This window comes from Populus euphratica, unplaced genomic scaffold (genome assembly GCF_000495115.2).
Source record: "Populus euphratica unplaced genomic scaffold, PopEup_1.0 scaffold236.1, whole genome shotgun sequence".
Lineage (NCBI taxonomy): Eukaryota > Viridiplantae > Streptophyta > Magnoliopsida > Malpighiales > Salicaceae > Populus > Populus euphratica.
In genome coordinates this window covers 43,064-70,371 of record NW_011500115.1, presented here as the reverse complement: position 1 = coordinate 70,371, position 27,308 = coordinate 43,064, and the positions used below count along the sequence as shown (strand labels likewise).

At 36.6% G+C, this 27,308-nt stretch overlaps 5 protein-coding genes across 7 annotated transcripts; 4 read left to right on the top strand and 1 right to left on the bottom strand.

Moving 5' to 3' along the window:
* The first annotated feature begins 523 nt into the window (after positions 1–523).
* LOC105109891 (putative nuclease HARBI1) lies at positions 524–3,209 on the top strand. The gene has a single exon (XM_011004756.1). It carries the CDS (start codon positions 773–775, stop codon positions 2,333–2,335), a length of 1,563 nt encoding a protein of 520 aa, XP_011003058.1. The 5' UTR covers positions 524–772; the 3' UTR covers positions 2,336–3,209.
* A 4,424-nt stretch (positions 3,210–7,633) lies between these two features.
* On the top strand, positions 7,634–9,604 carry LOC105109890 (uncharacterized). The gene is made up of 3 exons (XM_011004755.1): positions 7,634–7,892; positions 8,491–8,791; positions 8,877–9,604. The coding sequence occupies exons 1-3, from the start codon at positions 7,839–7,841 to the stop codon at positions 9,401–9,403; spliced, it is 882 nt and encodes a 293-aa protein (XP_011003057.1). The 5' UTR covers positions 7,634–7,838; the 3' UTR covers positions 9,404–9,604.
* Positions 9,605–10,125: 521 nt separating this feature from the next.
* Positions 10,126–11,621, top strand: LOC105109889 (uncharacterized). The gene is made up of 3 exons (XM_011004754.1): positions 10,126–10,423; positions 10,612–10,864; positions 10,951–11,621. Exons 1-3 carry the CDS (start codon positions 10,370–10,372, stop codon positions 11,349–11,351), a joined length of 708 nt encoding a protein of 235 aa, XP_011003056.1. The 5' UTR covers positions 10,126–10,369; the 3' UTR covers positions 11,352–11,621.
* Positions 11,622–16,576: 4,955 nt separating this feature from the next.
* On the top strand, positions 16,577–23,495 carry LOC105109888 (vacuolar protein sorting-associated protein 35B-like). 3 transcript variants are annotated; one of them, XM_011004750.1, is made up of 22 exons: positions 16,579–16,840; positions 16,918–17,014; positions 17,082–17,205; positions 17,298–17,483; positions 17,641–17,728; positions 17,932–17,988; positions 18,082–18,171; positions 18,295–18,417; positions 18,824–18,898; positions 18,973–19,032; positions 19,329–19,445; positions 19,633–19,872; positions 19,952–20,017; positions 20,164–20,253; positions 20,648–20,737; positions 21,165–21,254; positions 21,536–21,604; positions 22,021–22,101; positions 22,243–22,350; positions 22,451–22,554; positions 22,749–22,862; positions 22,960–23,495. In XM_011004750.1, exons 1-22 carry the CDS (start codon positions 16,748–16,750, stop codon positions 23,168–23,170), a joined length of 2,373 nt encoding a protein of 790 aa, XP_011003052.1. In that variant the 5' UTR covers positions 16,579–16,747; the 3' UTR covers positions 23,171–23,495. The 3 variants fall into 3 exon arrangements, with proteins under 3 accessions (XP_011003053.1, XP_011003052.1, XP_011003054.1); XM_011004751.1 differs by lacking the exon at positions 22,960–23,495 and having other exon boundaries at positions 16,577–16,840; positions 22,672–22,763; XM_011004752.1 differs by lacking the exons at positions 16,579–16,840; positions 16,918–17,014 and having other exon boundaries at positions 17,114–17,205; positions 17,318–17,483.
* Positions 23,496–23,881: 386 nt separating this feature from the next.
* On the bottom strand, positions 23,882–26,976 carry LOC105109887 (rac-like GTP-binding protein ARAC1). Its single transcript, XM_011004749.1, has 7 exons — positions 26,539–26,976; positions 25,872–25,959; positions 25,687–25,796; positions 25,544–25,607; positions 24,725–24,789; positions 24,544–24,609; positions 23,882–24,448 (listed from the first exon to the last, which is right to left on the bottom strand). The coding sequence occupies exons 1-7, from the start codon at positions 26,635–26,637 to the stop codon at positions 24,347–24,349; spliced, it is 594 nt and encodes a 197-aa protein (XP_011003051.1). The 5' UTR covers positions 26,638–26,976; the 3' UTR covers positions 23,882–24,346.
* Positions 26,977–27,308: the final 332 nt, after the last annotated feature.

Sequence of the window (27,308 nt, the reverse complement as noted above, 5' to 3'; positions counted from 1 at the left end):
TATTATTGATACTGAAGCGTGTGGTGTTTTATATTATTTTTAATATTAGTGTATCAAAATTAATAAAATTCACTAAAAAAATATTAAAAAAATATTTTTTTAAGTCAAATGCATTACCAAACAGGAGTGAAGACCTTGTAGTTTAAAAAACAAAAGCCTTTTGATTTGACGGTTTCCAACCAACAATCATAATTGTCAAGTTCTCGTGGGAACTAACTCGGAAAAAATCTAAACCTGAATTAATGATGCGGTCCAAGTATATTATTTTTATTAAAAACGATATTATTTTAAGGATAGAAGCCTTTCCTGTTCCTTAGACCATGCCAAATACTGGGCCATGCCGATATACTGGGCTATGCGGCCATGCAATATACTGGGCTGGAGGAGGGAGGTTTTAAGGCATCAAGGACATGCGACGAAACTTCCACAAACCATCCTCTTATTTCCCAACGTTTTCCTTTGCTATTCCCTGGAACATTGAAAATTCTAAATCCATCAACGCACCCAAACGGCCACCAGCCCGCCCTCTAACGCGTAAAAACTTAACAGCATAAACAAATCCGAAAGTCAAGTCTCCGTCAAAAGCATCTGTCACCGCGTTCACACGCTCACCGTCCAACCCTCCACTACAAATAATCCCTGGATCCCAGTCTGAAAACATCTGAATTCACATCTCTCTTCTCTCTATCGGTCAAGCATTTAATCAAACACAATCTAATCTTTATTTCTCGCTTTCAAATCTCTCGTGTACAGGCACCATCTCTTGTTTGATATGGAAATATCGCCTTTCCCATTTCTTAATCAAGAAGAGATTTCACATTTGTACAGTCTCTTCCAAGACATTGACAGCACCACCTTGGCAACCAACAGCAACGCTCATTTAAAGAGGCGAAGAAAGGATGGCGAGGAGGATGAAAGTGGATGGAAGAAAATCAAGAGCAGCAATAATAATTCAGTAATGAGCGACATCCTCAGCTCTCTTATTTTATTGGATGAGGAGGAAAAGCAAGAATACCAGCAGTGGGCCATTGAGTCGCAACTAGACAAGGCTGCTCTCGATTGGAATCATAAGCAAAAAGTTGTAGCAATGAATGACTACCGCTCTGACCTGGAGGCCCATTTTTCCGATCTAGACGAGATGGATCATACAAGAACTAAACGTATTCGCCGTGCTGCTTCTGAGGTTGCGACTGCCGCGGCTGTAACTGAAACTGCACTGGCTTCAAGCGAATCAAGTGGGCCGGGAGGAGGAGGGTCAGGCCAGCAGCCACAACATCGGCGTTTATGGGTGAAGGATAGGTCAAAGGATTGGTGGGACAAGTGTAACCACCCTGATTTTCCTGATGAGGAGTTCCGAAAGGCATTTCGGATGAGCAAGGCCACGTTTGATTTAATTTGCATGGAGTTGGATTCCGCCGTGACCAAGAAAAACACAATGTTGCGCGATGCCATTCCGGTTCGCCAACGCATTGCTGTTTGTATCTGGAGGCTCGCTACCGGTGAGCCTTTAAGGCTTGTGTCCAAGCGGTTTGGATTGGGAATCTCTACTTGTCACAAGCTGGTTCTGGAAGTTTGCTCCGCCATAAAGAATGTCTTGATGCAGAAGTTCGTTCAATGGCCTGATGAGGAGAAAATGAAGATGATCAAGGGAGAGTTTGAATCAATGTCAGGGGTACCTAACGTTGGTGGATCAGTGTACACTACTCACGTACCAATTATTGCTCCGAAGGTTAATGTGTCAGCTTATTACAACAGGAGGCATACTGAGAGGCATCAGAAGACATCGTATTCTATGACAGTTCAGGGAGTTGTGGATCCTAAAGGTGTTTTCACTGATGTTTGCATTGGTTATCCTGGTTCAATGCCTGATGATAAAGTGTTGGAGGAGTCTGCTTTGTTTAAGAGGGCTAGTAGAGGGGATTTGAAGAATGTTTGGCTTGTTGGGAATTCTGGACTCCCTTTGATGGATTGGGTTCTGGTGCCTTACACACACCAAAATCTGACATGGACACAACATACTTTCAATGAGAAGATTGGGGAGATTCAAAGGGTCTCTAAAGAGGCATTTGCTAGATTGAAAGGGAGGTGGTCTTGCTTGCAAAAAAGAACTGAAGTTAAGCTCCAGGACTTGCCTGCGGTTCTTGGAGCTTGTTGTGTGTTGCATAACATTTGTGAGATGAGAAACGAGGAGATGGGTCCAGAGCTGAAGTTTGATCTTTTCGACGATGTTATGATCCCTGAGAATAGTCTTAGATCCGCTAGTGCAATACAGGCAAGGGATCACATCGCTCATAATCTCTTGCATCATGGCCTTGGTGGCACTTCTTCTCTTTAGCCACCTGAATTACATTATGGTCTCGTAGCTGCTTAAACTATTTGTATTCTTTTCTTTTTTTGTGGTGGGAGAGCTTTGGTTATCTTGTTGTCTATTTTTTTGTCGGGTTCCTGTAAAATATAAATTTGCCCGTCCTAGCTAATAAACAAAACAAGTGTACTTGCTTCCATTTTCGTTTTTGCTTGTTTTGTGCATGATGAATGCTCCTCCTCTTGAAAATGCAATTCAACGGAACAGTAACAGACCTCCCTGGTTCTGATCAATTTTGTAATGGAGACGATGAATGGCTGGGCTTGTATGATGGGCCTGCTCTGTTGGCCTGTTCATGTGTCTGCATTGCTGCTGTGCTTGTGCTTTTCAATTGCTGGGACCTTGAAATACGCCATGCTGGTGCTATTTGCCTCGTTGGAGTTGAAGATGACAGAAATGGGAACATGCCCAATCGGCTCCTCCCCATCCTTTTCTTCTCATTTCCCAGATGTTTTAGGAGAGGAGACAATGCCCAATTTCAGAAATGCAATCTGACTGTACCTGTAGCTCTATCAACTTGACCTTCAAGAACTATATTCTGGCCATGTTGCATCTCTTCTCAACACGCACCTCCATTGCCTTCTTTTCTCGAGTTACTATATTTCCTCTGCATTGGTGGCAACGTGGCAATCATCCCTCTCACTAATGAGCTCAAAAGATCCATTTCAGAAAGAAAATATAGAACAAGGAAAAAAAAAAAAAAGGAAGCAAAAGCACTGCTGCATTTCTCGGACCCTGCCGAATTCAATCTGTTGTGCTTCAACTTCAATTCTCGTACCTCAACATAACTGACACAATCTTATAAGAACTTTTCAAGTTGGTCAATCTGGTGAACCGCGAGCCGCTGACTTATTATAAATGTAAAAACTTTCTTTTATCAAAACAATATTATTTTGGTTTTTCTTTTTTAAATTGAAGGCTGAGTTGAGTCTGTTAACCCTCAAGCCTGCAATGAAAATATTAGAATAGTCAAATCTTATAATCATGCCATGATATGTCCCAGATGTTCCCCTCTTCTCCTAAAGAATTAGCAAGAGAAAAATAAGTCAGCAACACTAAAGACAAATTAAGATCTAGAAAAAAACAAAATGAGGAATCTAAAAGTATGGCAAAAAATTGAAACACAGAGTATTTCCATATATGATAAGAACTACCTCCATAAAAAATTGAAACAGAGTATTTCCATATATGATAAGAACTACCTCCATAAAAAATTGAAACAGAGTATTTCCATATATGATAAGAACTACCTCCATAAAAAATTGAAACAGAGTATTTCCATATATGATAAGAACTACCTCCATAAAAAATTGAAACAGAGTATTTCCATATATGATAAGAACTACCTCCATAATAGGTCAGAAATTGAAATTCTAAATGTATTTTTTTTCAATAAGCCAAGATTTGCATTATCAAAATAAAAAACTAGAAGCCCCCCTTCAGTATCTAGAGAGTAGGTTATAGATACTATGGTTTCACCAGTGAAGCAGCAGCAATCATCCAATAGACAAAAAGAAGAAATAGCCTATGAAGCAAGAAATACAGTGGAATGTGCAGGTTGCAGAAGCAAAGGAAGGCAGATTAACTATAGAAGAAGTCCGCTATAAGAATTCAGGTAGTACAAGTACGATTTCTAACAGAAGTCATTGTATCAAATCAATTTGCATATATCAAAATAAGCAGCTGTGGAACTTGGATAGGGCAGTAGTGCAAGTAACAACAGAACATGAGTACAATAGTCAATACCAGGAGTTCATATTTGCACATCGGCATTGTACAAAGATGATATTGTTTCCGTAGGCAGAGAGAGCAGAATTGAAATCAACAATAGAGTTCGGGAAGGGCAATCAATTGTGGGGCATAAGAACATTGGGTTATGATCACAACAATAGCATTAGTTACCATTTCAGATGAGAAAAATGGAGCAATCTAATGTAAAGATCGTTTCAGATACCCAGAAGAAAAATAGCAAGATCTAGCAGAAGCCTAGAGGAAGTTTATGATGCCATCGACATGCTTGGAGATAGGCAGTTTTGGAAGAGCCAGCAGATTCTGGATAGAAATCGATGGAATTACATGCCTGATATGTGATAATCACAGCAACATAACTTCAAGATTAAGGGCAAAACAAAGGTAGAACCATTAAAAGAAGTAGAACAATTGAACCAAAGTAAATGGCTAGTTAGGATCTCCATATGCTCTCCTGAAGTGAAGTTCACTTGAGTGTCCTCATCCCATTCGATATCAAATCTGTCACCATCCTCTAAGATCAGCACATGGGATTATAATGAAAAAAGAAGAAGATTAAAGCTAGGGGAATCCCTTGTGAATCATAAGCTGAGAATTTTAACACCAGTTTACACAGTTTTACTAATCTAAACCACATGATGCACAAGCAAGCAGCAGCATGGCCGTAAAATGAAAAGCAAAACTAATTATCCAAACCAGAACCAACATTGCATCATGGCTGATTTTACCTTTCTAAGAGATAGCGTGACATGAATTAAAACGTTCAAATAAAGTGATGTTATAGGGATCACCTGAAAAGGCATCATCACGATTCACCGGGTAGCTCAAGAGAACATTACTAGCATGGCGGGACACTCCAATAACTAGTCATTGAGCTTGCCTTCATATCTTCTACCTTGCAGCATTTTGTTTCGTGCAAGCTGTTGTTTTTGGAAATATTTTTTTGTTTGAAAATAAATTGAAGTAATATATATATTTTTTTAAAAATTATTTTTGATATAAGTATATCAAAATAATTTTAAAACATCAAAATTTTTTTTTTTCAAAAACATTTTTGAAAAGAAAATAATAATCAAGCTCTTGAAGTAAATGTAGTGAGTCATATAAAAATTCTTTTTAAGCATGAAAAAAATTCTAAATATTGGTAATATGTCTCATAAAAAAATATTTTAATCAAGAATTTGAATGATGTTTTAATTTAATATTGAGATAAAAACAGATTGAATTAACTTAGGTTAATTCAGGTTGACCAATAAAACGATCTTGAAAATAAAAAAAAGAAATTAAACCCTCGATTCATTCAAAATGAAATTGGTAAAAAATAACAATTGATTTTTTTTAAAAAAAATAAGTAAATTTGAGGCAATCAAGTAAGCTCGCAACACGAGTCATGGACATTATCAGATTTAATAAATTGTTTTATCTCATAGATTATTTTTTAATTAATTATATGATAATAAAGTGTTTAAGAATTTTTTTTTTGGTATGAACTACTTTTTTAATAGAAAAATCAACCATGGTAGGCATATTGAACCAAGATGGCTAAAACACATCATTGCTAATAAAAGATGAAATTATAATTTTTTAGTTTTAAACTAAATAAAAAAATAAATTATGAATAACAAAGGGTTAAATTGTATTTTTTATAAATTGAGTGACAAAAACTATATTAAAGTAAAAAAAGAAAAATATGCTAGATGCTACACATTAACCTATCAAATCTGTAATTCGGTTTAGAAAATCAATTAAATTTAATAATATTTATTTATTATAGAAACAAAAACAAAAAATAGATGAGCCCATATGTATAGGCCTAGTGGCTCAATATGCCCCGCCTTCATAAAAATAAAAAATAAAATAAGAGGTGGGTCTTCTAGCCTAACTTATAAATCTAGATCTAATTTTTTTAATTTTTTTTTAAAGGATGAACAATCTATCATCTTAATTTTTTGGGATAAATAAGTAAAGAGGGACTAAAAATTGCTGAAAAAAATAAGATCTCAAGTTTTTTTTTTTTGCTAAAAAACCTACTTTCAACATAAAACACGTAGAAAAAACAATACTTTGATAAATCTATCTAAAGTCTTTAAAACCCCAACAAATAGCTTAAGAAACTAAAATTAATTTGTACCCAAAATTATTTTTCTGGTCAAATCCACCTCTTTGAGCTAGGAGGAGGAAAAAACACCAATGTTAAACTTCTTTTATTAAATTAAATTTATTGATATTTAAATCAATTATTTTTATGGTTATAATTATCATCGATTATGAATTTTGTTTTTACACTAGAATAAACGAGACTCCCTCTATCATGTAACAAAAAAGATCTAAAAAATAAAAAGAATAAATTTTGATATTAAAATTGAATATCTGATAACTAAAGGGACCGATAACTTAATAATTAAAAAAATAAGAGATTAAAATGATTTTTTTAAAAAAATTCAAAAATATCATTTATTTTACCCGTCCTTTTCACTTTAGTACTCTATCTTTTAATCTAACATTTATTTTCAAAAAAATAAGTAATTAGGTGCTCATATGAGCTCAAAAGAGCTTAATTATGCAAAAATAAAATTTATTTTATTTTAAAAAATTAATTATTTTAATTCATAATAATTCACAAGAAAATACCCAGTGTAAACTATACACAAACTCAACAATAAAACCACCCCATGACTTTTTTTTTAAACCACATAATACAAAACTCTGGTGTAATCTATGCTATTGTTATACATCCACAAAAATATAAATACACTTAATCCAAAATTTGTAATTGTGAGAATGGCCAGAGCCTTTCTGTGAACATGAACGCATGACGCAATTGTGGGGCAACATGTATTTTTTTAAAAAAAATAAAATTATGCCTTATGGTATGGAAATGTAAATTGCATTGTAACTTCACCGGTAAGAGATTAATCCTAAAATAAGTATATAGATACTTTAGATTAAAATAACTATATCAATTCAAATAATTAATATAAAAATAATTTATAATTAACTAAACGAGAAATCTTATGGTACTTAATAGAATAATTAATAGAATAACTAAACTAAAGTAATATTTTACTAGTTATTATTTAAAATAAATGTAATAAAAAAATAAAAAAATAAAAAGAAATCTTAAATGAAATTATTCTTATTCTCTGTTTTTTCGGGTTACAAATTATATTTTTTAACCTTTTTTCTATATTTTTTTTCAATTTAAGCTACTAGTTATTCTACTGGCCTTGTAAGATTTTTCAACACGGAGACGTATCATCAACACGTGGATCTTTTGCAATGGATTGCCGTTTCTTGACTTGGTTTTGCTGTGAATCCGTATGTGACACGCTCCAACTGGAGCGCGTGATTAAACTTTTTTGTTGTAGGAGATGGATCCCCAATAGTATCCCTGAAAGAGCAAGGATAACCAATTAAAAGAAGGGTATTATCGGTACAGAAGAGCACAAGGATATTATCGGTACAGAAGAGCACATCAAGTAGGCGTCTTAAGTCGGTCTATATATAAAGAGCACCCGCACCCTTCTACGCAGTCTGCAATTGTTAGTCAGAAGGGTGCGGAGGCGACGCCGTCATAAAAACCCTAGCGATTTGTTCGATTAAACTAGGGTTTTTCTCTTAGATTTCTAGCGAAGCACAGAAACAAAATTTATTTTATTATTTTTCAATACCCATTTGATATTCGGTCGGGTAAATCCGGTTTCAGATCCAGATTCATTAAACAATGTCTCGGTGCTTTCCTTACCCGCCTCCGGGCTACCAGATCGAGTCGATCAAGGTTTGTTGAGCAAATTTGATTTTTCCATCTAGTGCTCGACTTGCTTTCGTTGCAAAATTGCACTTGTAATTGTATTAACCCTAGGGTTTGATATTCTTGATGTGTACTAACCCTTTTCGCCCTCAAGACGACTTATTACATAATTTGACCCATTAGTTTAACTAATGTAGTTTAGTAATTAAACCATGTTTAAATGTTGTAATCTTGATTATTGCACAATCGTGTTCCTGATTCATGAGATCTTGATTGGGTTTTTCGGTTGTGGCTCTAGGGTTTGAATAAAAAGATTGCTAAGAAAATTGGTTTAAAAATAGTTCATGGGATAAAAAACCCATCATATTTTAGCAAATGGGCAAGTGATTTAAGCCTTGTTTTCTCGAAATAAATTTTAACCTAGCTTCTAACCTCTAATGCTGTAGCTTTTCATTCCTTGAAATGAATGAGCAAGTGATTTGGATTTACAAATGTGCAAGTGATATGCATTTACAACTGAGAAAGTGGTTTGCATTTTGTGGGAAGGTGGAAGATTTTTTTAATTCGTGAGTTGGGTAATTCATAGAACTTTGATTCCTAAAATTGTTCTTTTGGTACACAAAAGATCCGAAAGGAAAAGGAGAAGTCTGTAACAGAAAGCCATAAAGATATAAAGAAGGAGAAGAAAGAAAGAAGGAAGCATAGGAAAGAAAACAAGGACCAAATATGTTATACTGTGGGCAAGTCTCATCAAGAGGGGAAAAGCTTCCTTCCAAGGGAAAAAAAGGAAGAAGCTGAAAAGAGTGATCTTACTGAAGAACACAATGAGCCCGTATGCCTTCAGAATATTTGCTATTTGTCTGATGATGGCATTCGGAGCAATAAGAAGAGGAAATTGGAACAAGCAACTAATGATGACAAACCCCGTGAGTTTTGCTCTTTTCGTTTGATTAATTGGTCTTGTTATTTGTTGCAGACTCGTTTAATCTTTAACTTATGATCATCAATCAGGTAATGTCTTCCGCATTAGGTTACCCTTGACAAGGCATAAAGAGCCAGATGTGCCTCTCAATAGTGAAGGGTTGTGTTCTACTTCGGGAAGGGCAAATTCTGTTTCTGGGCAGAATGAAGGTGTCCATTTATCCCATCAAGAAACTGTCAATTCAAAGGCAGGTACTGTTGTTGGGGAACTTGCATCTCCAGAAAAAATGCCTTGCAGTTCAGTTTCAGAGAAGAAGAGCACTGTTTGCCATGAATCTGGGATTTCTCGGTTCAAATTGCCCAATAAGAAGATGCGGAAAGCAGACTCACTGTACAAAGTCTTAATTGAGGATTGGATTTCACCACCTCGTCAGTTTGAGCTTAATGATTCTGATGATCAAGAATGGCTTTTTGAGGCCTCAAAGCGAGAAAGGCATGGAAACAAGATACTAAATGCTTGCCGTGATGTCTTGTGTCATGAAAGTTCTTTGTTTCCATGCGGGCATTACTTGCCTGAAGCTGATGTATACGCATTACCTTATACTATTCCATTTTGATGTGAAGCACTGAGCAACTGTAATCTGTTCATGGTCTGAAATTTTTTTGTGAGGTGGCCATGAGCCAATTTTGAATATGTAGTGCAGATGTTTCTATTGATAGGATAGGCATAGGATGTTTAGAGAGGGAAATATGTACAGTGACTTCTAAATCATGGCGGTTTTTCTTATAAAAAATGTGTGCATATCCCTTTCTAGCAATCTTTGCTTTTATTTCTTGCAATGACTAATTCATTCGGTTGGCCAAGCAAGTAATAACAATCTATCTGAAATTTATACAGTTGCCCCCAAATTCAAGGCTTATGTAGTAGTAGTACACATCCCGAATGTGATGTTCTGGAATCGCGTTTCTGTAGTGCTTGCTCACTTTTCCAGTCTGATGGTGAGTTTTCGCAGCCAGAAACATTCTATGCATTGGAACATTTGTGAAGCCCCATCTGACTTAAGATGTCGTAACGCTTTTGAGTTTGGCACTCTCTAGTAATGTTGTTGGCAGGATATTTAATTGCTGCATCTTTGGCTTGTTTGCTTGGTTGTCAATTCTATCCCACAACTGGCACGCGAGTGTTTCGGAGCTAAAAAAAGTTCTCGGCTAAAATTAAATTTGCAACGGTGCCCCTCGATCTAAACGACACTGGACGATGGAAAAACACCCTTAAGTAAAGGGCATTATCGGCAAAAGAACCGATCTCACGCCTTTATCTATTCACCCTTCGCTCTGTCCTCATTCGATGCTCGGACATGTAGGAGGTTAAACGACAGCCATTTTAGAAACCCTAACCCTCACTGCGATTCGATTAAAAATCCTCGAGCGCGGCAGCCCATTTAAGATTTTTGTATTTTCAATCAGTTTTCGATAATTTGCTATCGATTGATTAAATAAAGAGAACAGTTTTCCTTTAATATCCTTTACAATATTGGAGGTTTGGATTTCAGTCACCAAGCATATATCTGGTGAATTAAGCAATGTCTCGGTGCTTTCCTTACCTGCCTCCGGGCTGCCTTACCGAATCGATCAAGGTTTGTTTGAGAAAATCTGGTTTTCTTGTCAACTACTTTAATTTTTGCACTTGGCATGATATAACCTACAGGATTGTATCAATTCATATGGTATTTTGTGGAATCTACAAACTTATTTCTGAGAAAAAAATGGGTTTGAATCGGGTAAGTGATTTCTCTTCTAAAATTGTTATTTTGGTTCACAAAAGCTCCAAGGGGAGAGTTTCGAGAAGGGAAAGCATGAAGGGAGAAAGAGGGGGGAGAAGAAAGAAAGAAGGAAGCATAGGAAAGGAAACAGTGAGGAAAGAAGTCGTGTTGCTGATAAGTTCCATCTAGAGGACAAAAGGTTCCTTCCAAAGGAAAGAGGAGAAGAAGATGAAAAGAGCGATCTTACTGAGGAAGATAAGCAACCTCTGTCCTCTCAGAGCCTTTGCTACCTGTCTGATGGTGGCAAAACTCATGGTGAGTTTGTGGGTTTTAGACTTTGGCGGGTCTTATTATTTGCTGCAGCTTTTTGTAATCTTTAAGCTGTTGAAATGATCGATCAGGTACCATCATTCGGATTCAGTTGCCATTGAGAAGGCATAGAGGGCACGATGCACCTGTTAATGGAGCAGGGTTGTGCTCTTCTCTGGGAACAACGGATTCTGTTCCTCAAAAGAATAAAATTGTTGAAACTTCTTTGAGATCATATGATAAGGAGATGCGGACAGCAGAATCACTTTACCAAGATTTGATTGCGAATTTGGAGGAATCATTTCAGTTTGAGCTGAACAATCTTGTTGATCAGGAATGGCTTTTTGGGAAAACAAAGCAAGACAGGCATGGATACAAAAGATTGAAAGTGTGCCATGATGTCTCGTGCCATGCTGATTCTACTACGAGGCTGTGTGCGCAATACTTACCCGAGGCAGATGTTTATGGATTACCTTATACAATTCCATTTTAATTTTGAGGAAAATATTAAGCATAGTCAAGAACTTGTAAGAAGTTCGTGGTGCCTAGTGTTTTTTTGTTGAGGTGTCCATGAATGAGCCTGATGGGGCAGTATTTAGAGTCGATGCAGGAATTGCTAATTTGAGACAATAGGAGTTGGAAGCTGAGATAGCCGCTGTCATTTACTCGTATTTCATTTACATCTGATACAATTTTCCTTCTTTTCTTTTTACGTTGTTGTGTTCATTTTTATTCAACCATCTTATAAAATTCATTATTTTGCCAATCTAACACGCCATTTATGATCAATCTTACTGACAGTTTAAAGACTATAGAGGCCTTCAAATACAATCAAGCTAAGCCCTGATAAACACTCGACTCCCTCAACGTGTCTTCTGAATGTTTTTCGCTAATTCTTTTTAATGCTGGTCACTTAAGTTGCAGTGAATGGGATTGGGATTTTCTCATTTTAAAAGAACAGGGAAAAAAAATGCTGTATGCAACAAAATTCATGCTTTCGACTTCGGTCATCAACCAGCTTCCCTCCCTTGCGAACTCAGCAGCCTATATGCCAGCTTTTGGTCGCATTGGAATCAAGCATGAAGGGAATGCAGCAAAATTACACAAAAACATTATGATCCATCCTGCTCTTCTTTCAGATAGTCTCTCAACATAAAACGGCTCTTTCGTCCTGCGCTACTTGGTGTAGTGACATCAACAGTATTAGGTGATGCATCATCATCATCTAATTCCAGAAATGAAGGCTCCCACTCATGTTTTGCAGCCAAATTCCAGGAAAAGGTCATCACATTCCTCATCACTTGACTTAGATCATTAGCATAGCTATTCACCCATTCTCTTTCCCCTTTCTCCCCTCTCAATAGCTCAAGTATCTGGAGCAGGAATTAAACCAACTTAAGCTTCAAATCTTTAATTGGCATGGTTAAAACAATCTTTGAATTAAAGTTTGTCATGTCTACTGTTTGTCAAGAAAAATATGCTAGAGAAGTAGAGTGCAGGAAACGTTTGGCTTGCAATTCAGCCGGACGAGTCGGCGATGTAACAGATATATAGGTTATTGAACTAAAATTGCATGTGGTTTACAGGTTAAGTTAACTTGGAATTAATCACAATTATAACAGTACTATATCACAGTTCAGTAGCCGGCTCCCTTTAGGACGTACTCTAGCTGTCTGTCCGGAGCAGAGAGTTGCTGCAACAAACTTTTCTTTGCATTTGAACACTGTCGAAGTCTCTCTGCCCATCTTCGGGTCCAGCAAAGCTTTTAGATTCCCGCTCTCTAATAATCTCGTTGCCTGCAGGCTGCATTAGAGTACTTTGGTTATTCGTTAATTTTGTCAGGTCTGGTCAGGGGACTACGAACATAACTAAACATCGTCAACAATTCAAAGAGTGAGAAAACTCTTACCCACTTAACAAGGTTCTCTTGTTCTTTCAGACCTGTGGAAATGATTGGTTTCTTTCCGGTTAACAATTCAAGGCCGACTATGCCAAAAGAGTACACGTCAATTTTGTCACTGACCCTCCCATACATGAAATATTCAGGAGCTATGTACCCAAAAAGTTCCAACAACATCATTATGTGCTGCATACGCTGAATCAGTAGGTCCCCATGTGGCAAGCCCAAAATCATATAACTGATAGACAAAAATAGAGCAGCATCGAGACTATGGTACTTAGAATTCAATTGCCTTAAAGTTGTTTTCAGATGCAATAATTTGCTTACAGTAGTACCTGTGGCTGAAAATAATTTGATAGGAGAATGTTAGAAGATTTAATATCTCTGTGAATAACAGGCTGAGGACATTCATTGTGCAGGTGATATAGAGTCTTGGCTATCTCAAAAGCCATTTTGAACCTCACTTTCCATGGCAATACAGACTTCCTGCTATTACCTGCATCACCATTGATACTTGAATAACGACACTGATCCCTGCATCATTTCTAAAGAAGCAACCTAGATGCTCAAATACACTTGCCTTGTAGCCTTTCCTCTAAGCTCCCCTTAGACATGAAATCGTAGACCAGAATTAAATGATCATCCTCGGCGCATATGCCAATTCGAGGCGTAATGTGTTAGTGCTTTAACGAAGACATGATATCAACTTCCAAGGAGAAGTCATTCCTAGCTTCCTTGTACTGTTTTAGGATCTTCACTGCCACTTGCTTACCACCAGCAAGATATCCTTTGTACACGTTGCTACAGCCTCCCTCCCCAAGGAAGTTTTCTGTTGCAAACATGTCAAAGAAATAAATTTATAGCTATATATATGCCTTATCTAGCTACCCCTTTAAAAAGAGAGAATCAAAACTGAGGAGAAATGATGAGTTTCTCTCCTCAGCTCCTCATAACTGAACTGCTTGCAGCCGGACGAGCACAATTTAAAGAAACAGCCCAGCTTCTTCGGCAGCTTCATTGATGCTGCTAAACAAGCCTCACTGTGCTTACCCTCGTGTCCACATATATTGTTTTCAACGTAACTCTCTGCTTCTTTGGAAACAACATCAATTTGAATATTTGTAGTTGCTTCTTTGGATCGACTGGGTAGACTCAAAACCCATTGAACCACTGAAAGTCCATCAGCCTGAGATTCTTGCAGAGATTCTGGAGATGCAGAAGTTTTTATGTGGAGAAGAAGCCAGCCAGGCCCTGATCGTGTGGATTCTTTGGTAAGGGAAAAATCAAAATTTGAATAAACTTTCTTTTTAAAGCCAAAATTCTCATCTTCTCTATTGCTGCTACCATCTCGACTCAGTTTCAGAGGCATGAAACAATTGGATTACAGTCCCTTCAGTCTTGCATTTCTGACAATATAATCATCTGTTTTGAGATCAGAAGAACTATTGTTTTCTTTTGAATTCCATCCAGTGACATATTCCTTACTTCTGAACTACTCAATGCTTCCCGAGCTGGACTATTTGTTCTTTGAAGAAGAGGCCAGCCAAGAGCTGACTCTGGCAGCTCTCTACGGATTACAGAAATTGATCTCAAAGAAAGTTTTTCCTCGTAATCAGTGCTGTCTTTCAAATGAAAACTGTCATCTCTTGGTACTTCTTCAAATCTTTGACTTTTATCGAATGTGATTTCATGAACATCAGATGGCTCTTCTCCTGTTAAACTGTAATGGTTTATAGCAAGACAAGACATTGGATTTAACTTGAAACCTGCAAAATAATGATTGAAATTAGAGACAGACAGGTTTTTTTTATCATTATAACTCTGACGATTATTTTTCCAGATGCTTCAAACCTCCTATCAGGTTAATTAAATCCCTTCTGAACATAGTTTTTGCCTCTTGAACAGACAAAATAACTATAGTTGCTGGTAAGTGATTGGCAGAAAACTTATCCATGAATGCCGGTTCCTGGAAGATAAAATATCTACAAAATCAGAGAGAAATTCACAAACTAAGCCATTTTTTTGGGTAAATCCTCTATCTCAACTCACCTGGGAGAGTTTACTGAGTTTATTTCCGTTACCACTGACAAGGCCGCACAATGCTCCTCAGCTTTCATCAGAACCTTTTGGACAGAACTAGAACTTGCACCAACCTTTTCCACCAAGCCCTTACAATCTGAACAATCTTTTGTGACTAAGCTGTCTTCATCTTGAGAAAAACACATGAATAGCAAGGAAGAATATCAGCCAGCATCAATCAAAAAGTAGTCAAAACAAAAAGCATGTAGAAGTTGCTCTTCATACCTGAACTAACTAGTGCATGATGCACAACTTCGGCAACCCTAGAAAGGTCAAAGTTGAGACATTCTACATAATAGTCATTGCCCTGTTTCTTTTTCTTCAACCCTTTTCCTGGAACTGCCTTACGAATGCTTAATTCTCCTTTCATTGCGTTCAGGCCTCCCTAGTTCCAGCCTAATCTTACAACTCCCCTTTGCAGATTACGTATGTTTCACATTTCTGCCATCTATGACCACCAAGTCAAAACATTAGTACCGCATAAGCCCGCCATTACTATTCATTCCATCAATAGAATATTGTATTCTATCTTGTATGAATTCAAACAATAACTATCTGGAGAATTACAGTAGGAAAATAAATTCTGAAGAAGCCTCTGAGTCATTTCATGGTTAGATTAAGAACAACACTAAGAAGTACAGAAACCCATATGATTAGATTCTTTGAAATTTTTTTTAAAAAAAACATAGATAATTTGAATATTTGACCATGTTCTTTGTTTTTATCTAATCTTACCAAACATTTTTAAAATACACGGGCAGCAAGGCAGGAGATTGCCTGTGGATTTATGGCACCTCTTATGACTGACAAAAAAAATGAACTTGGCTTCCCCAAATATATAAAAGGTATGGACAGCATGACTCATTCATTTTTAACGCAAGTCTAACTATCTTCTGTTTTTGACTATCATGGCTTCTGTAACTATTTTTAAAGCCAAACTTGTTATCAAAAGTTTTTCTTAGAAATGTGATTTTTAAGTTTTAATGGAAGAATAAAATAATATATTATTGTTGCATCCATTATAAAAATTGAATTTGTGGCATGCTTGGAAATCATAATTGAAGCCAATTGACTACGAAACTTCATTCTTAGACCTAGAGTAGTTGATGATATTGTCAAGCTACTTAAAATTTATTGTAATAATTCCGTAGTTGTTTTCTCCCAAGAAAATAACAAGTATTTGAACGATGCAACACATGTAAAATTAAAATATTTTGATTTAATGAAAAATTCAAAAAAAAATATCAATTAAATATTTGTATCGTTCTTATAATTATTGATCAATTAATAAAAAGATTGTAATCTAAAATATTTAGAGATCATACTAAAAGAATGAGTATTATTAGACATCAATATTGGCATTATGTCATTATTTTATTGTAATTATGTATTTAACACTTCAAGCTCATTTGTAGATGTTTATGACATTTTCTATTTCCTATTTGATACATATAATTGCTGAACTAGTTATATACTTCTTGTAATAATTAATATTATAATACCTGTAATGTACAAGAGTTATGATTTATATTAGTTCTTTCAATTAATTAAGATGTATGGTATAAGGTTTCAGCATTAATCATATATATTAAAAAAAAAAAAAAAACACAATGTCACGTGAGAAAAGTAAGAAAATGTAAGGCGGGGAGACCCTTGTGGATGAGAAAGTAAGCTCTTGTATGATTTAATAAAATATTAATGGTAGAATTCTGTTAGCTAATTAGGAGTAGTTTTCCATTTATTTATTATACAAGGAGATATTACTTAAATTGCATTTAGAATTTCGTTCTTTTATTAAAAACTTGATGTAGATGAAGGCACGTTTTTCTTAAATAATTATTCGAACCTGAAAATATCCAAGGTCTTGCTCACTGCAACTTCCTGATCCGAAGAGGAATCGCAGGGAAGAGATGATCTTAGCCGGAATGGAAGACGAAGACAAATGGCTAGCAGAAGGAATCGCCGGCATTCAACACAACGCCTTTTACATGCATCGCGCTTTGGTAATCGATTAAACTTTGCAATTTCGCATAATTTCCTATCCAAAACCCCAATTCTTTTCTCAATTTCCAAATCTCAGGACGCCAACAATCTCCGAGACGCTCTCAAATGCTCAGCTCTAATGCTATCAGAGCTCCGAACTTCTAAACTCTCTCCGCACAGATACTACGATCTCTGTAAGTTTCTAATCTTAATCTCTGAATTCTTCGAATTCAATTCAGTTGAATTTTATATATATTTTAGATATGAGAGCGTTTGATGAATTGAGGAAACTAGAGATGTTTTTCAAAGACGAGAGTAGGCATGGCGTTTCGATTGTTGATTTATACGAGCTCGTGCAGCATGCTGGCAATATATTGCCTAGACTGTAAGTTACATAAGTAACTGCTGTTGTGATTATTATTTTTTTAATTTATTGTTTGGTTAAAGTTGGCATTGTTGAACTTTTTTTTTAAATAGGTATCTACTGTGTACGGTAGGATCAGTGTATATCAAATCGAAGGAGGCTCCGGCTAAGGATGCGCTTAAGGATCTTGTAGAGATGTGTCACGGTGTTCAAAATCCGATTCGAGGATTGTTTTTGAGAAGTTATCTTGCTCAAGTTAGCAGAGATAAATTACCCAACCTTGGGTCCGAGTATGAAGGGTAAGAGATGTTTGTTTCAGGAATTAGCTGTTTAAGTTTAGCTAGTCTCTTACTGTCATTGTGTTAGCAGTGTCTGAGGAATGGGTTTATTCATAATTTCACATGGTTATAAGTTTTTATCAGCTTTCAATTTGAATTCAACGCTGTTTTTCTGCAGGGGTGAGGACACAGCAATGGATGCAGTAGAATTTGTGCTGCAAAATTTCACCGAGATGAATAAACTTTGGGTTCGGATGCAGCATCAGGTTTGATGTATATCTGCCAACACCTGTGTTCCTATGTTTTTATTTTTTAGACATGGATAGCGCCACAGTACTTGCACGCCATATGGGTAAAATGGATCATGAGAGCATGATTTTTGGCCATGCAGGTGTTTTGGTGTTTGTGATTATTCATACTCTTTGGTGATCCTGAGTTGAGGCCTTCAATTGGGCTTTCTCGTCTGCAGGGGCCTGTTAGGATTAGAGAGAAGCTGGAAAAGGAAAAAAATGAGCTTCGTGATCTTGTAAGCTTTTAATTTTTATCTATCAATGAAGAAGCACTCTTGTCGAAATGAACTTGTAAGAATTACACGCATCTTCTTTTCCTTTCTTGTTAGGTAGGGAAGAATCTCCATGTTCTTAGTCAGATTGAGGGCGTGAACCTTGAAATTTACAGAGACACTGTTCTTCCCAGAGTTTTAGAGCAGGTCTGATTCTGTCTGTTTTCTTTTGTAGGTTCGTTTTCCCTTGTTTTGAAATCTACAACATAAATACTTCTCTATGTCGTATCTGATGATATGTTGAATTTTCATGTAAACATGCTGTTACAGATTGTCAACTGTAAAGATGAGCTGGCGCAGTATTATTTAATGGACTGCATAATTCAAGTCTTTACAGATGAGTACCACTTGCAGACCCTTGAGACATTGTTGGGGGCCTGCCCCCAGCTTCAGGTAGATTGTTTTCCAGTCCAAGGACTGTTTTGTTCACAGACAGGACTAAACATTTCTAATCTGTGGCCCGTGACCATGATTTTGTTGCCTCAACTATTATATGATGTACAAGCAAAATAAATTCTTCATAATGGACATTTTTAAAGTCTGGGTAGCAGTAATTTATCATGTAGTTGTGCCCAATTTCAATACACATCCGCCCAATTTCAATACACATCCACCCGCAACCCCAACCATGGCTGGGTGCCACATTGGTATCTATTTTTTTAGTTTTTAATGATTATTAAGTTTAATAACTATGTTATTAATTATAACAATGCAAATGTTGTATTTGCCTTCTCATTCCTCTTTTATTTAAGGTCTACATGTTGATATATTTTCTCTACGCAACCTTTTGTGGTTCCAGCCAACAGTTGACATTAAGACAGTGCTATCACGGTTAATGGAAAGATTGTCCAATTATGCTGCTTCAAGTCCGGATGTGAGTTATATTTATGACCCTGACCCTCATAAGTCATGCTTTTGCATTTTTGTTAATGATGCCTATTCTTCCAGGTTTTACTCGAGTTCCTGCAAGTAGAAGCTTTTGCTAAATTGAGCAGTGCTATTGGAAAGGTAAATTTCTCCTAAGTAAAAGTAACAGAACAGTGTTTTGCTGGTGTTTAATATGACTCCTGAGCAGTGCTTTGAGAAATAGAATCATGGGTTGGCCTCTTGTAAAGGTGCAAGACTAAAAACCAACAGTAATGTATCATAGTGACTGAGGTGAGTGAATTTGATGACAGCCCCAGAAGTTAAACAGAAACACTTAAATCCTTTAATATTTCTCTTTTAAATTATGTGTTTATTTCTATTTGTCTTTAATCTGGAATTAATCCTTCACAAGTTGACTGGCAAGATTTCCATGGCAGGTGATTGAAGCACAGGTTGACATGCCTATTGTTGAAGCCGTTACTTTGTATGTGTCTCTCCTCACATTCACACTACACGTTCATCCTGAACGCCTTGATTATGTGGATCAAGTACTGGTATGCTTTCTTTTAATAAATGTGAATAATACACTCATTTGGGCACATAAGATATTCCCCATTCATCATGTTTTTTTAACATGATATCAGCTGGTCCAATTACCATGCAAGCATGCAGCATTCAAAATTGATATCAAAAGATGTATTCCATTGAACAACTTTTAATATTTTTTAAATTTATTTACAGGGGGCATGTGTTAAGCTCCTCTTTGGCAAGCCAAAGCTTAAGGATGGCAGAGCAACAAAACAAATTGTTGCACTTCTGAGTGCTCCATTAGAAAAGTACAATGACATTGTCACTGCCTTATCGCTGTCTAATTACCCTCGTGTCATGGACTGTCTTGATGATGTAACAAATAAAGTGATGGCAATGGTTATTATTCAGAGCATTATGAAAAGTAATACGTGCATTTCTACTGCTGACGAGGTAAAGTATTCCTACTTATTCAAATCTCATACATTATTTTTTGAAAATATGGTAACCTTCGCTGTTTTTCTCATTTTAGATTGAGGTGTTGTTTGAATTATTAAAAGGACTGATAAAGGGTTTGGATGGGACTGCTGCAGATGAGGTGCATGTTGAAAGTTTTTGCAGTATGAATTTCATGTTGTAGATACATGGTTTGCATTATGAATTTCATTTTAGAAAGATGTGAATGGTTACTATTCTATTGATAGCCTGCTTTCTAACACTCCCTTGATCTGCAAATATAAATAGCTCGACAAGGAGGATTTCAATGAAGAACAAAATTCTGTTGCTCGCCTTATACATGTGCTTTATAATGATGATTCGGAGGAAATGTTGAAGGTAAGCTATTGGTTTAGAGGTTTCTTTGCAGGCTTATTATGATGTTAACTTTTCTTCAATAGGTTTATAAATTGTTATAATATCGCATATATTATTAGTAAAGTGAGGAGCTTGGATGAGCTTCTCCTGGACAAATGTACCTTATATTTATTTAGTCTTATTAAAATTGAGAAGCCGATTGATTGCTGTGAAATTTAAATGTTTGGAGCCTTTGGATGAACTTCTCCTAGACAAATGTACTTTATATTTATGCAGTCTTATTAAAATTGAGAAACAATTGATTGCTTTGAAATTTAAACATTTGGAGCCTCGAGGTTTATACTGTTTAGGCCCTGTACTTTCATACAAGTTCACCTTATTGATTTTTTTTAATAAATAAGTCTTTTTCATTCAGATTATCTGCACTGTGAGGAAGCATATAATGGCTGGAGGCCCAACACAATTACCTTTTACAGTTCCTCCTCTCATATTCTCTGCACTCAGGGTACGTTTCTTCCATTTGCAGATGCTGTAGGATTAATCTCTTCACTGTCAATGTATGCTTGTCTCTAGCGAGCTTGCCAGATTGTTTGCCTGATTTCAAATTAAATGAATCAATTTAGATCTGAATGTGTGACATTGCATATTGCAAGCTTTTCAATCAACCCTGCTATGGTTATGTAGCACTTTGCTATTCACATAGGACAGGCTTTTGGATGGAGAAAAATTGGTCTCAAGGATTCTAGATTTCTGAGACTTAAGAGTTGTGGATATGGTTTAAATTTGTGATCTCTGATCTTACAACAGGAGTTTTCTTTAGTGACTTTAATGTTCCTGCATAACACTAGACAAACAATGCGGATGTTTGTCTACAGGAGTACTTGATATTCTCTTGAACTGAACTGTTCATCAAAATTCTGTGTGGTTCACAGTTGGTGAGAAAGTTGCAAGCTCAGGATGGAAATGTAGTAGGAGAAGAAGAGCCTGCAACGCCTAAGAAAATTTTTCAGCTTCTGAATGAGGTAAATTTATATCAGCAGTTTTTTATTGCTGTTAAGATGTGCCATGACTGATGCCTTTACATGTTCCCTGCATATGTTGTTTTTGCACCCTGTTGAGTTTACCCATTATGGACAATTTCCTTGCCAAAAGCGTGCTCAAATTTCTTTTCTCTTCCTTTTCTTGCTTTCTTATCAGCCCATTGCTTCCTTGCTGGTCACTTGTTCAATGTTATATGCTAATGTTCCTTTCTTTGATTTAATTCATCTTCTTGTTGCTTATAGTTTGCTATCTTTTTTGTCAGACAATTGAGGCTCTTTCATCGGTTCCCTCACCTGAGCTGGGATTAAGGTTGTACTTGCAATGTGCTCAGGTATACCATGGCTCAACTTGGTATTTCAGAAAATAGACCTGGAAATGATCAGAGGAAAAAAATATTTATGTTCAAAGTCCAAAAACAAAAAAAAAAAAAAAAAAAAAAAAAAAAAAAAAAAAAAAAAAAAAAAAAAAAAAAAAAAAAAAAAAAACAGGTGTACAATTCATGCACACGTGTATCCCTTACACAATGACATTTGAAATACGGCAAAAAAGGGCTTTTCTTTATTCTTTGAGCCATTTTCTGGTTTGAAAGGCTATACTGTCCCCCTACCTCTTTGGTTTCATTACTAATATCGCCATTGCTTTTACCATATCTTATAAGGGATAGCTTTTCTGCTCACACTTGTGTGCAACCTTATGCTTAAGTATGCATTTCTGACCTCTTTTTTGTTGTTCTATGATCATAATCAGGCTGCCAATGACTGTGATCTTGAGCCAATTGCTTATGAATTTTTTACACAGGCATTCATATTATATGAAGAAGAAGTTGTGGTAATTACTTGCAAGCCATTTCCTTCCACTCGAGCCACACACAAAGAGTGACCGTCTGTGCATGTTCTTGAAATAAAGAGTGTCGGGGGTCACATTTACCTCATTAATTTGTTTATTAGTTACATCTATACACTGTTTCAGGACTCAAAGGCCCAGGTGACTGCAATGCATCTAATAATTGGGGCTCTCCAGAGGATGAATGTATTGGGTGTTGAGAACAGGGACACTCTAACACACAAGGCCACAGGAGTAATAGTGCTTGCTTATCCTGTTATTACGGTGTCATTTCCATGCAGATTTTTTCCAAAACCTTTACTGTCTCCTTGACTTTTCTTTCGCCTTTTGTCAGTATTCTGCGAAGCTTTTGAAGAGGCCTGATCAGTGCAGAGCAGTGTACGCTTGCTCAAATCTATTTTGGGTTGATGAAAAGGATTGCATCAAGGATGGGGAAAGGTGCTGTACCTTTTTGCTTAAAACCATTGTATTCTACTTGAATAACTGTACAGTTGTGTCCATAGATCAATTGGTCCCCTGCCAGGTGTTCTTACTTTTGAATCTACATTATTCCAGGTTGTAACAAGTTTTAGCTTCTTATATATGTGAAGAACTCTTGAGAGTATGACTCCAGATGCCTTCTCTAATTGTAGGGTCCTCCTTTGCCTCAAGCGTGCCTTGAGAATTGCAAATGCAGCTCAGCAGATGGCCAATGCAGTAACTGGTACAAGTGGGCTGGTCACATTGTTTGTTGAAATATTGAACAAGTGAGCAGCTTGAACCTGTAATTTTAAATTTCTCATCCCTATGTCACATTTTGTCTTGCATTATACGGTAATTATGGACCCTCTGCACATGCTTCAGGTACCTGTACTTTTTTGAGAAAGGAAACCCACAGGTTACCAGTGCTGCAATCCAGGGGCTGGTAGAATTAATCATTAATGAAATGCAGAGTGACTCCACCACACCAGATCCAGCATCAGAAGCCTTCTTTGCCAGCACAATCCGGTACATTCAGTTCCAGAAACAAAAGGTAGGTGTCGTGGGTGAGAAATTCGGGCCTATCAAGGTGTAAATAAGATGTCCTGGAGTTGTTTGGGATTCGACGGGAGGAGTCGTCCAGGAGTGTTGGTTTTGTGTTCTTGAAAGAAAAAAAATCCGAATTTCTGTAATTATTATCTGTGGTGGATTCTTCTTGGGGGAAATGTTTCAAATAATTATTGGTCAAGGCGTCGTGGTGCCCAAGTGCCTTTTTTTTGGGTCCGGGTACGTTTCATCTGTACAAGTGCCTATTATTCGGCTCAAGTGACTGAAATATTTCATTGCATGCATGCTATACATAGGAAAGGTATAGGGTGGCTAAAAAACTAACGTTATTGCGAGTCACGTTTGCTCTGTCATATGCCTTCCGAGGGAGACATTCTAACTTGCACACACGAATTTTGTCCCAAGGCAGCATGCTTATGAAAGAGGCAGGGTGGTTGTTTTACATGTCACGCATTTAAAGCTTAAAAGGAAAGGGAACTCGAAATTACACGCTCCATGTTAACGGGAATGGCTCCTACTATGCTCCTATAGTATCTGCACGCTGGAATAAAATACCTTCCGATGAAATAATAATATTTAGACGATTCCATAACAATTGCCATGAATCATGACCGGTCATGGTCATGGCCATTTGTTGCAGACAATTGCCATGAATCATGACCGGTCATGGCCATTTGTTGAACTAGATTCAGGATCAGAAACTCCAGCGTTTAATTCAGTCCCAGTACAAGATGTAAACAGCATGGAATCCAAAAGCGAGCAATACATTATAGCTTAAACTGAATACAAAACAACAATCATATTGTCGTACAAATCTACTGCAGAATAGGATACGAAGCAAGTGGCCAGAGATCCTGCGAGCCTCCTATAGGAGGTCAGCTACATAGATTAATCACATCATCTCATGCCAGAAAGTTAATTCGAGAGACAAATTAAGATATTACAAGCCGAATTTAAACCAAAATAAAAAGCACTTTGGACAAGGAATGCAATTCAATTACAGACCACGAGATTGAGGAAAACACGAAACAATCAATCAGGTGTTTTCATGGAAATCCCCAGAATGTCAGTCGAGACTATACAAGACTTCCTGCTTCCTTGAGGGGGCCAAAGAATGGAAAGAGGTGACACAGCAATGACTGACTGCAGTGCGTGGCAGGCAGGCCATCTTCTATTCTGTCAAACCTAATCATGCCTTTGTCAATTACAATATGGAGCAAGCCTTTTGCCCCTTTTTCTTCTTCTTCTTTTGCTTTGGAGGCTGCAGCACCACCTTTATGGCCGCATCAAAAACCCCCTTCACATTCTGAAATTACAAAACAAATCCCATCAATGGCAATGGCATAACACAGTGCCCAAGGAGAACAAATAAAAAAAAAGAGGATAAGAGGATGTGTATACCTGCTGTGTTTTCGAACTACATTCAATGTAGAAAGGAGCTCCAATAAGTTTTTTCAGTTCCTCTCCCTTCAACAAAGGCAAAGCCAAGACAAGAAATTAATTAAAAGGAACCTATACAAAGAAAGTTTTGGTGCGTGGTGTGTTGGGGGAAGGGGAGACACTTGAGGATGGTCATATTTACCTGAGCAGTAGTAATTGGCACTGCACCAGGATGGTCAACAAAGAACTGCTTGTCTTCTCGAAGATCTGCAGATGGAAAATGATTATAATCATAAGAGAAGTTTCGCTTTGAAAAACATTAGTTTGAAACAAATTTTAGTCCCCGGTTGATAATGGGATGCGTCTCCCAAATTTCAGTCCTTTATTGGAAAAGGGGATTGTTTCTCATTTTTGACAATTGTGCATAACATAATCAAGAACCAGTACAAAAAACAGTACTTGATGAAATTTTGCATAATGGAAGCAAAGAAAGAACAGCTGCTAACTCTAGTTGGCAAACTCAGCCAATACAGAGTCGTTTTGCATCTTGATAAAAGGTGATATAGAAAATGGATGCAAACAGTTCGGATGAGAATAGAGTACTAAAACCTAAAAAACATTGAGCTCCCAAAACAGTTGCGCAATCAATGCATTGATCCTAGAATCATTGCAACCTAACATTCTCAAAAAGCATTAAATAAGTAAGTACATATCAAATTTTCTAAATACATGCCAAAATGAAAAAAAAAAAAGTGCAAAAAGGAATATCAGGTATGTGTTGTACAGTTATTGATTGTAATATAAGCTAGGACACGGTTGATGATTACTGATCAAGGTTAAGACTGGGCCAAGATCAAAGCCAAGTTGAACTGGTATGTTGCACAAAGGGACAGTGATTAGTTGGTTTAATATGATGCAGAAGTCCTATAACAGTACCTTAGCCTAGAAAATCCAACCAGCTAGCAAGGCAATTCAGATATTCCATTTCGCAATTAAAATGTGGTGATAGAGATAGTATTACCAAGTTTTGTTCCAACAAGAATAATTGGAACCCCGGGAGCATAATGCCTCAGTTCTGGAATCCACTGAAATGGAAAACCAGCAAAAAGAAAATTATCAGTACAAGGAAATTAATCAAACAATTTTTCATAGACGATCCATAACCTTTTTGGCAACGTTTTCATAGCTGGCCTTGCTGATTAAAGAGAATGCGAGAATAAAGACGTCTGCCCCACGATAACTCAAAGGTCTTAATCTATTGTAATCCTCTTGACCTGTTCAATGAAATTCTTTAAACTCAGCGCAAGAAAGCACCCAACTCAGCGCAAGATCTTGTAAAGAAAAATTACCAGCTGTATCCCATAATCCTAAGTTGACAGTGTTTCCATCCACAACCACATTTGCACTGAAGTTGTCAAAAACAGTTGGTACATAGTCCTGTTTCGCATCACAACAGCCAAAAACCAGATAATTACAACATTAATAACTGGCTGTGTGTCCCCGGACATTATTTAACGAAAAGCTAAAAACACACTACAATACACACCATATAGACCTCTAGACTATTTTAAACTCAAATCATTTCTAAAAAATCACCAACAACATCAATGTACATTGAAATCTGCCCAGGCATTCTTCGAAAGCAATGAATAATTACCAATCTAGATAACCAAAATGACTAAATCTTATAAACACAATCAACGCATTTATCATGAAAAATATACAACAGAAGCCCTAAATTTCAAGTTCAAATCTAACTTTGTAGCCTCAGCTCTATACCAGATAAAAGAACACTAAAAACTGGAAAACAAAAAAAAAGATAAATTCCTTAAAATTGCTAAAAAGTATTTTCACAAATCAAAACAAGATAATCTCAGAGAATGATGCTTCAAACTAAATTCTACGATCAAGCAAGATAAAAAGATCTCCCAAAAAAGACCGAAATTACGAAAACGTCCATAGACAATGTACAAAGTTACGATAGAGGACACACGGGGAGAGAGAAAGCGAGAGTACCGTAGGGAAAGTATTGCTGGTGTAGGAAATAAGCATACATGTTTTGCCAACGGCGCCGTCGCCAACAGTCACGCACTTAATGAACCTGGACGCGCTCATTTCAACCGTCCGATCTCTTCACTTCTCACCACAACAACTACTACTTATTCAATGCCTTCGATTTCTCCTTTGCCTCTCTTTTCTCTGATCAGAAATTGAAGCCGATGATAGAGACCTAGAGTTATGGTTGTTCATTACCAGTTCAAGAATTGAAATAATCGGACACAAAGACTCGATAAAGAACCCTAATTTGAGGAGTGAAGAAAAAATTGGAGAGCTAAGTAACCCTAATTTTTCAATGCGAGAAGAGAGAGTGAGGAAGATAGGCAACGAAGAGGGAAGAGGACAAGGGACAATGTTTTTGCGGTAGAAGCGTATGTGTTGGGATTGGCTTACCTAGACAACCTTTTGCCAGCTAATCCATATCCAAAAGTCTAACCACTCCTCCTTTTCTAATCGCCTAAAGTTAATAGCAAATCTTTTCAGTTAAAATATCATTAATGGTTTTTTTTTTTCCATCTATTATTATTAAACTTTTTTTGAATTTATTTATTTTTGTAACAGTTTTTATATATAAAAAAGTAATATTTGATTATTATCTTATTATAAAATAAATAGAAACAATTAAAACGGAGGGCCACGTTCCTTTATTATTTTATATTTTGAAAATATAAAAATTCACTAAAAATTATTCTAAAAACAAATTTTTATATGTTTTTTTTGTAAGCCTC

Excerpts from the sequence above, each read along its gene's own strand:
- LOC105109891 (XM_011004756.1), top strand. The coding sequence starts at position 773 with ATGGAAATATCGCCTTTCCCATTTCTTAATCAAGAAGAGATTTCACAT.
- LOC105109890 (XM_011004755.1), top strand. The coding sequence starts at position 7,839 with ATGTCTCGGTGCTTTCCTTACCCGCCTCCGGGCTACCAGATCGAGTCG. Across the intron at positions 7,893-8,490 it reads ACCAGATCGAGTCGATCAAG|ATCCGAAAGGAAAAGGAGAA; the intron begins GTTTGTTGAGCA and ends GGTACACAAAAG. Across the intron at positions 8,792-8,876 it reads AACTAATGATGACAAACCCC|GTAATGTCTTCCGCATTAGG; the intron begins GTGAGTTTTGCT and ends ATCATCAATCAG.
- LOC105109889 (XM_011004754.1), top strand. The coding sequence starts at position 10,370 with ATGTCTCGGTGCTTTCCTTACCTGCCTCCGGGCTGCCTTACCGAATCG. Across the intron at positions 10,424-10,611 it reads GCCTTACCGAATCGATCAAG|CTCCAAGGGGAGAGTTTCGA; the intron begins GTTTGTTTGAGA and ends GGTTCACAAAAG. Across the intron at positions 10,865-10,950 it reads TGATGGTGGCAAAACTCATG|GTACCATCATTCGGATTCAG; the intron begins GTGAGTTTGTGG and ends ATGATCGATCAG.
- LOC105109887 (XM_011004749.1), bottom strand. The coding sequence starts at position 26,637 with ATGAGCGCGTCCAGGTTCATTAAGTGCGTGACTGTTGGCGACGGCGCC. Across the intron at positions 24,790-25,543 it reads TCTTGTTGGAACAAAACTTG|ATCTTCGAGAAGACAAGCAG; the intron begins GTAATACTATCT and ends TTCCATCTGCAG. Across the intron at positions 24,610-24,724 it reads TGCCAATTACTACTGCTCAG|GGAGAGGAACTGAAAAAACT; the intron begins GTAAATATGACC and ends CCTTTGTTGAAG.
- LOC105109888 (XM_011004750.1), top strand. The coding sequence starts at position 16,748 with ATGATCTTAGCCGGAATGGAAGACGAAGACAAATGGCTAGCAGAAGGA. Across the intron at positions 18,899-18,972 it reads ATGCTGCTTCAAGTCCGGAT|GTTTTACTCGAGTTCCTGCA; the intron begins GTGAGTTATATT and ends CTATTCTTCCAG. Across the intron at positions 20,018-20,163 it reads ATGGGACTGCTGCAGATGAG|CTCGACAAGGAGGATTTCAA; the intron begins GTGCATGTTGAA and ends AAATATAAATAG.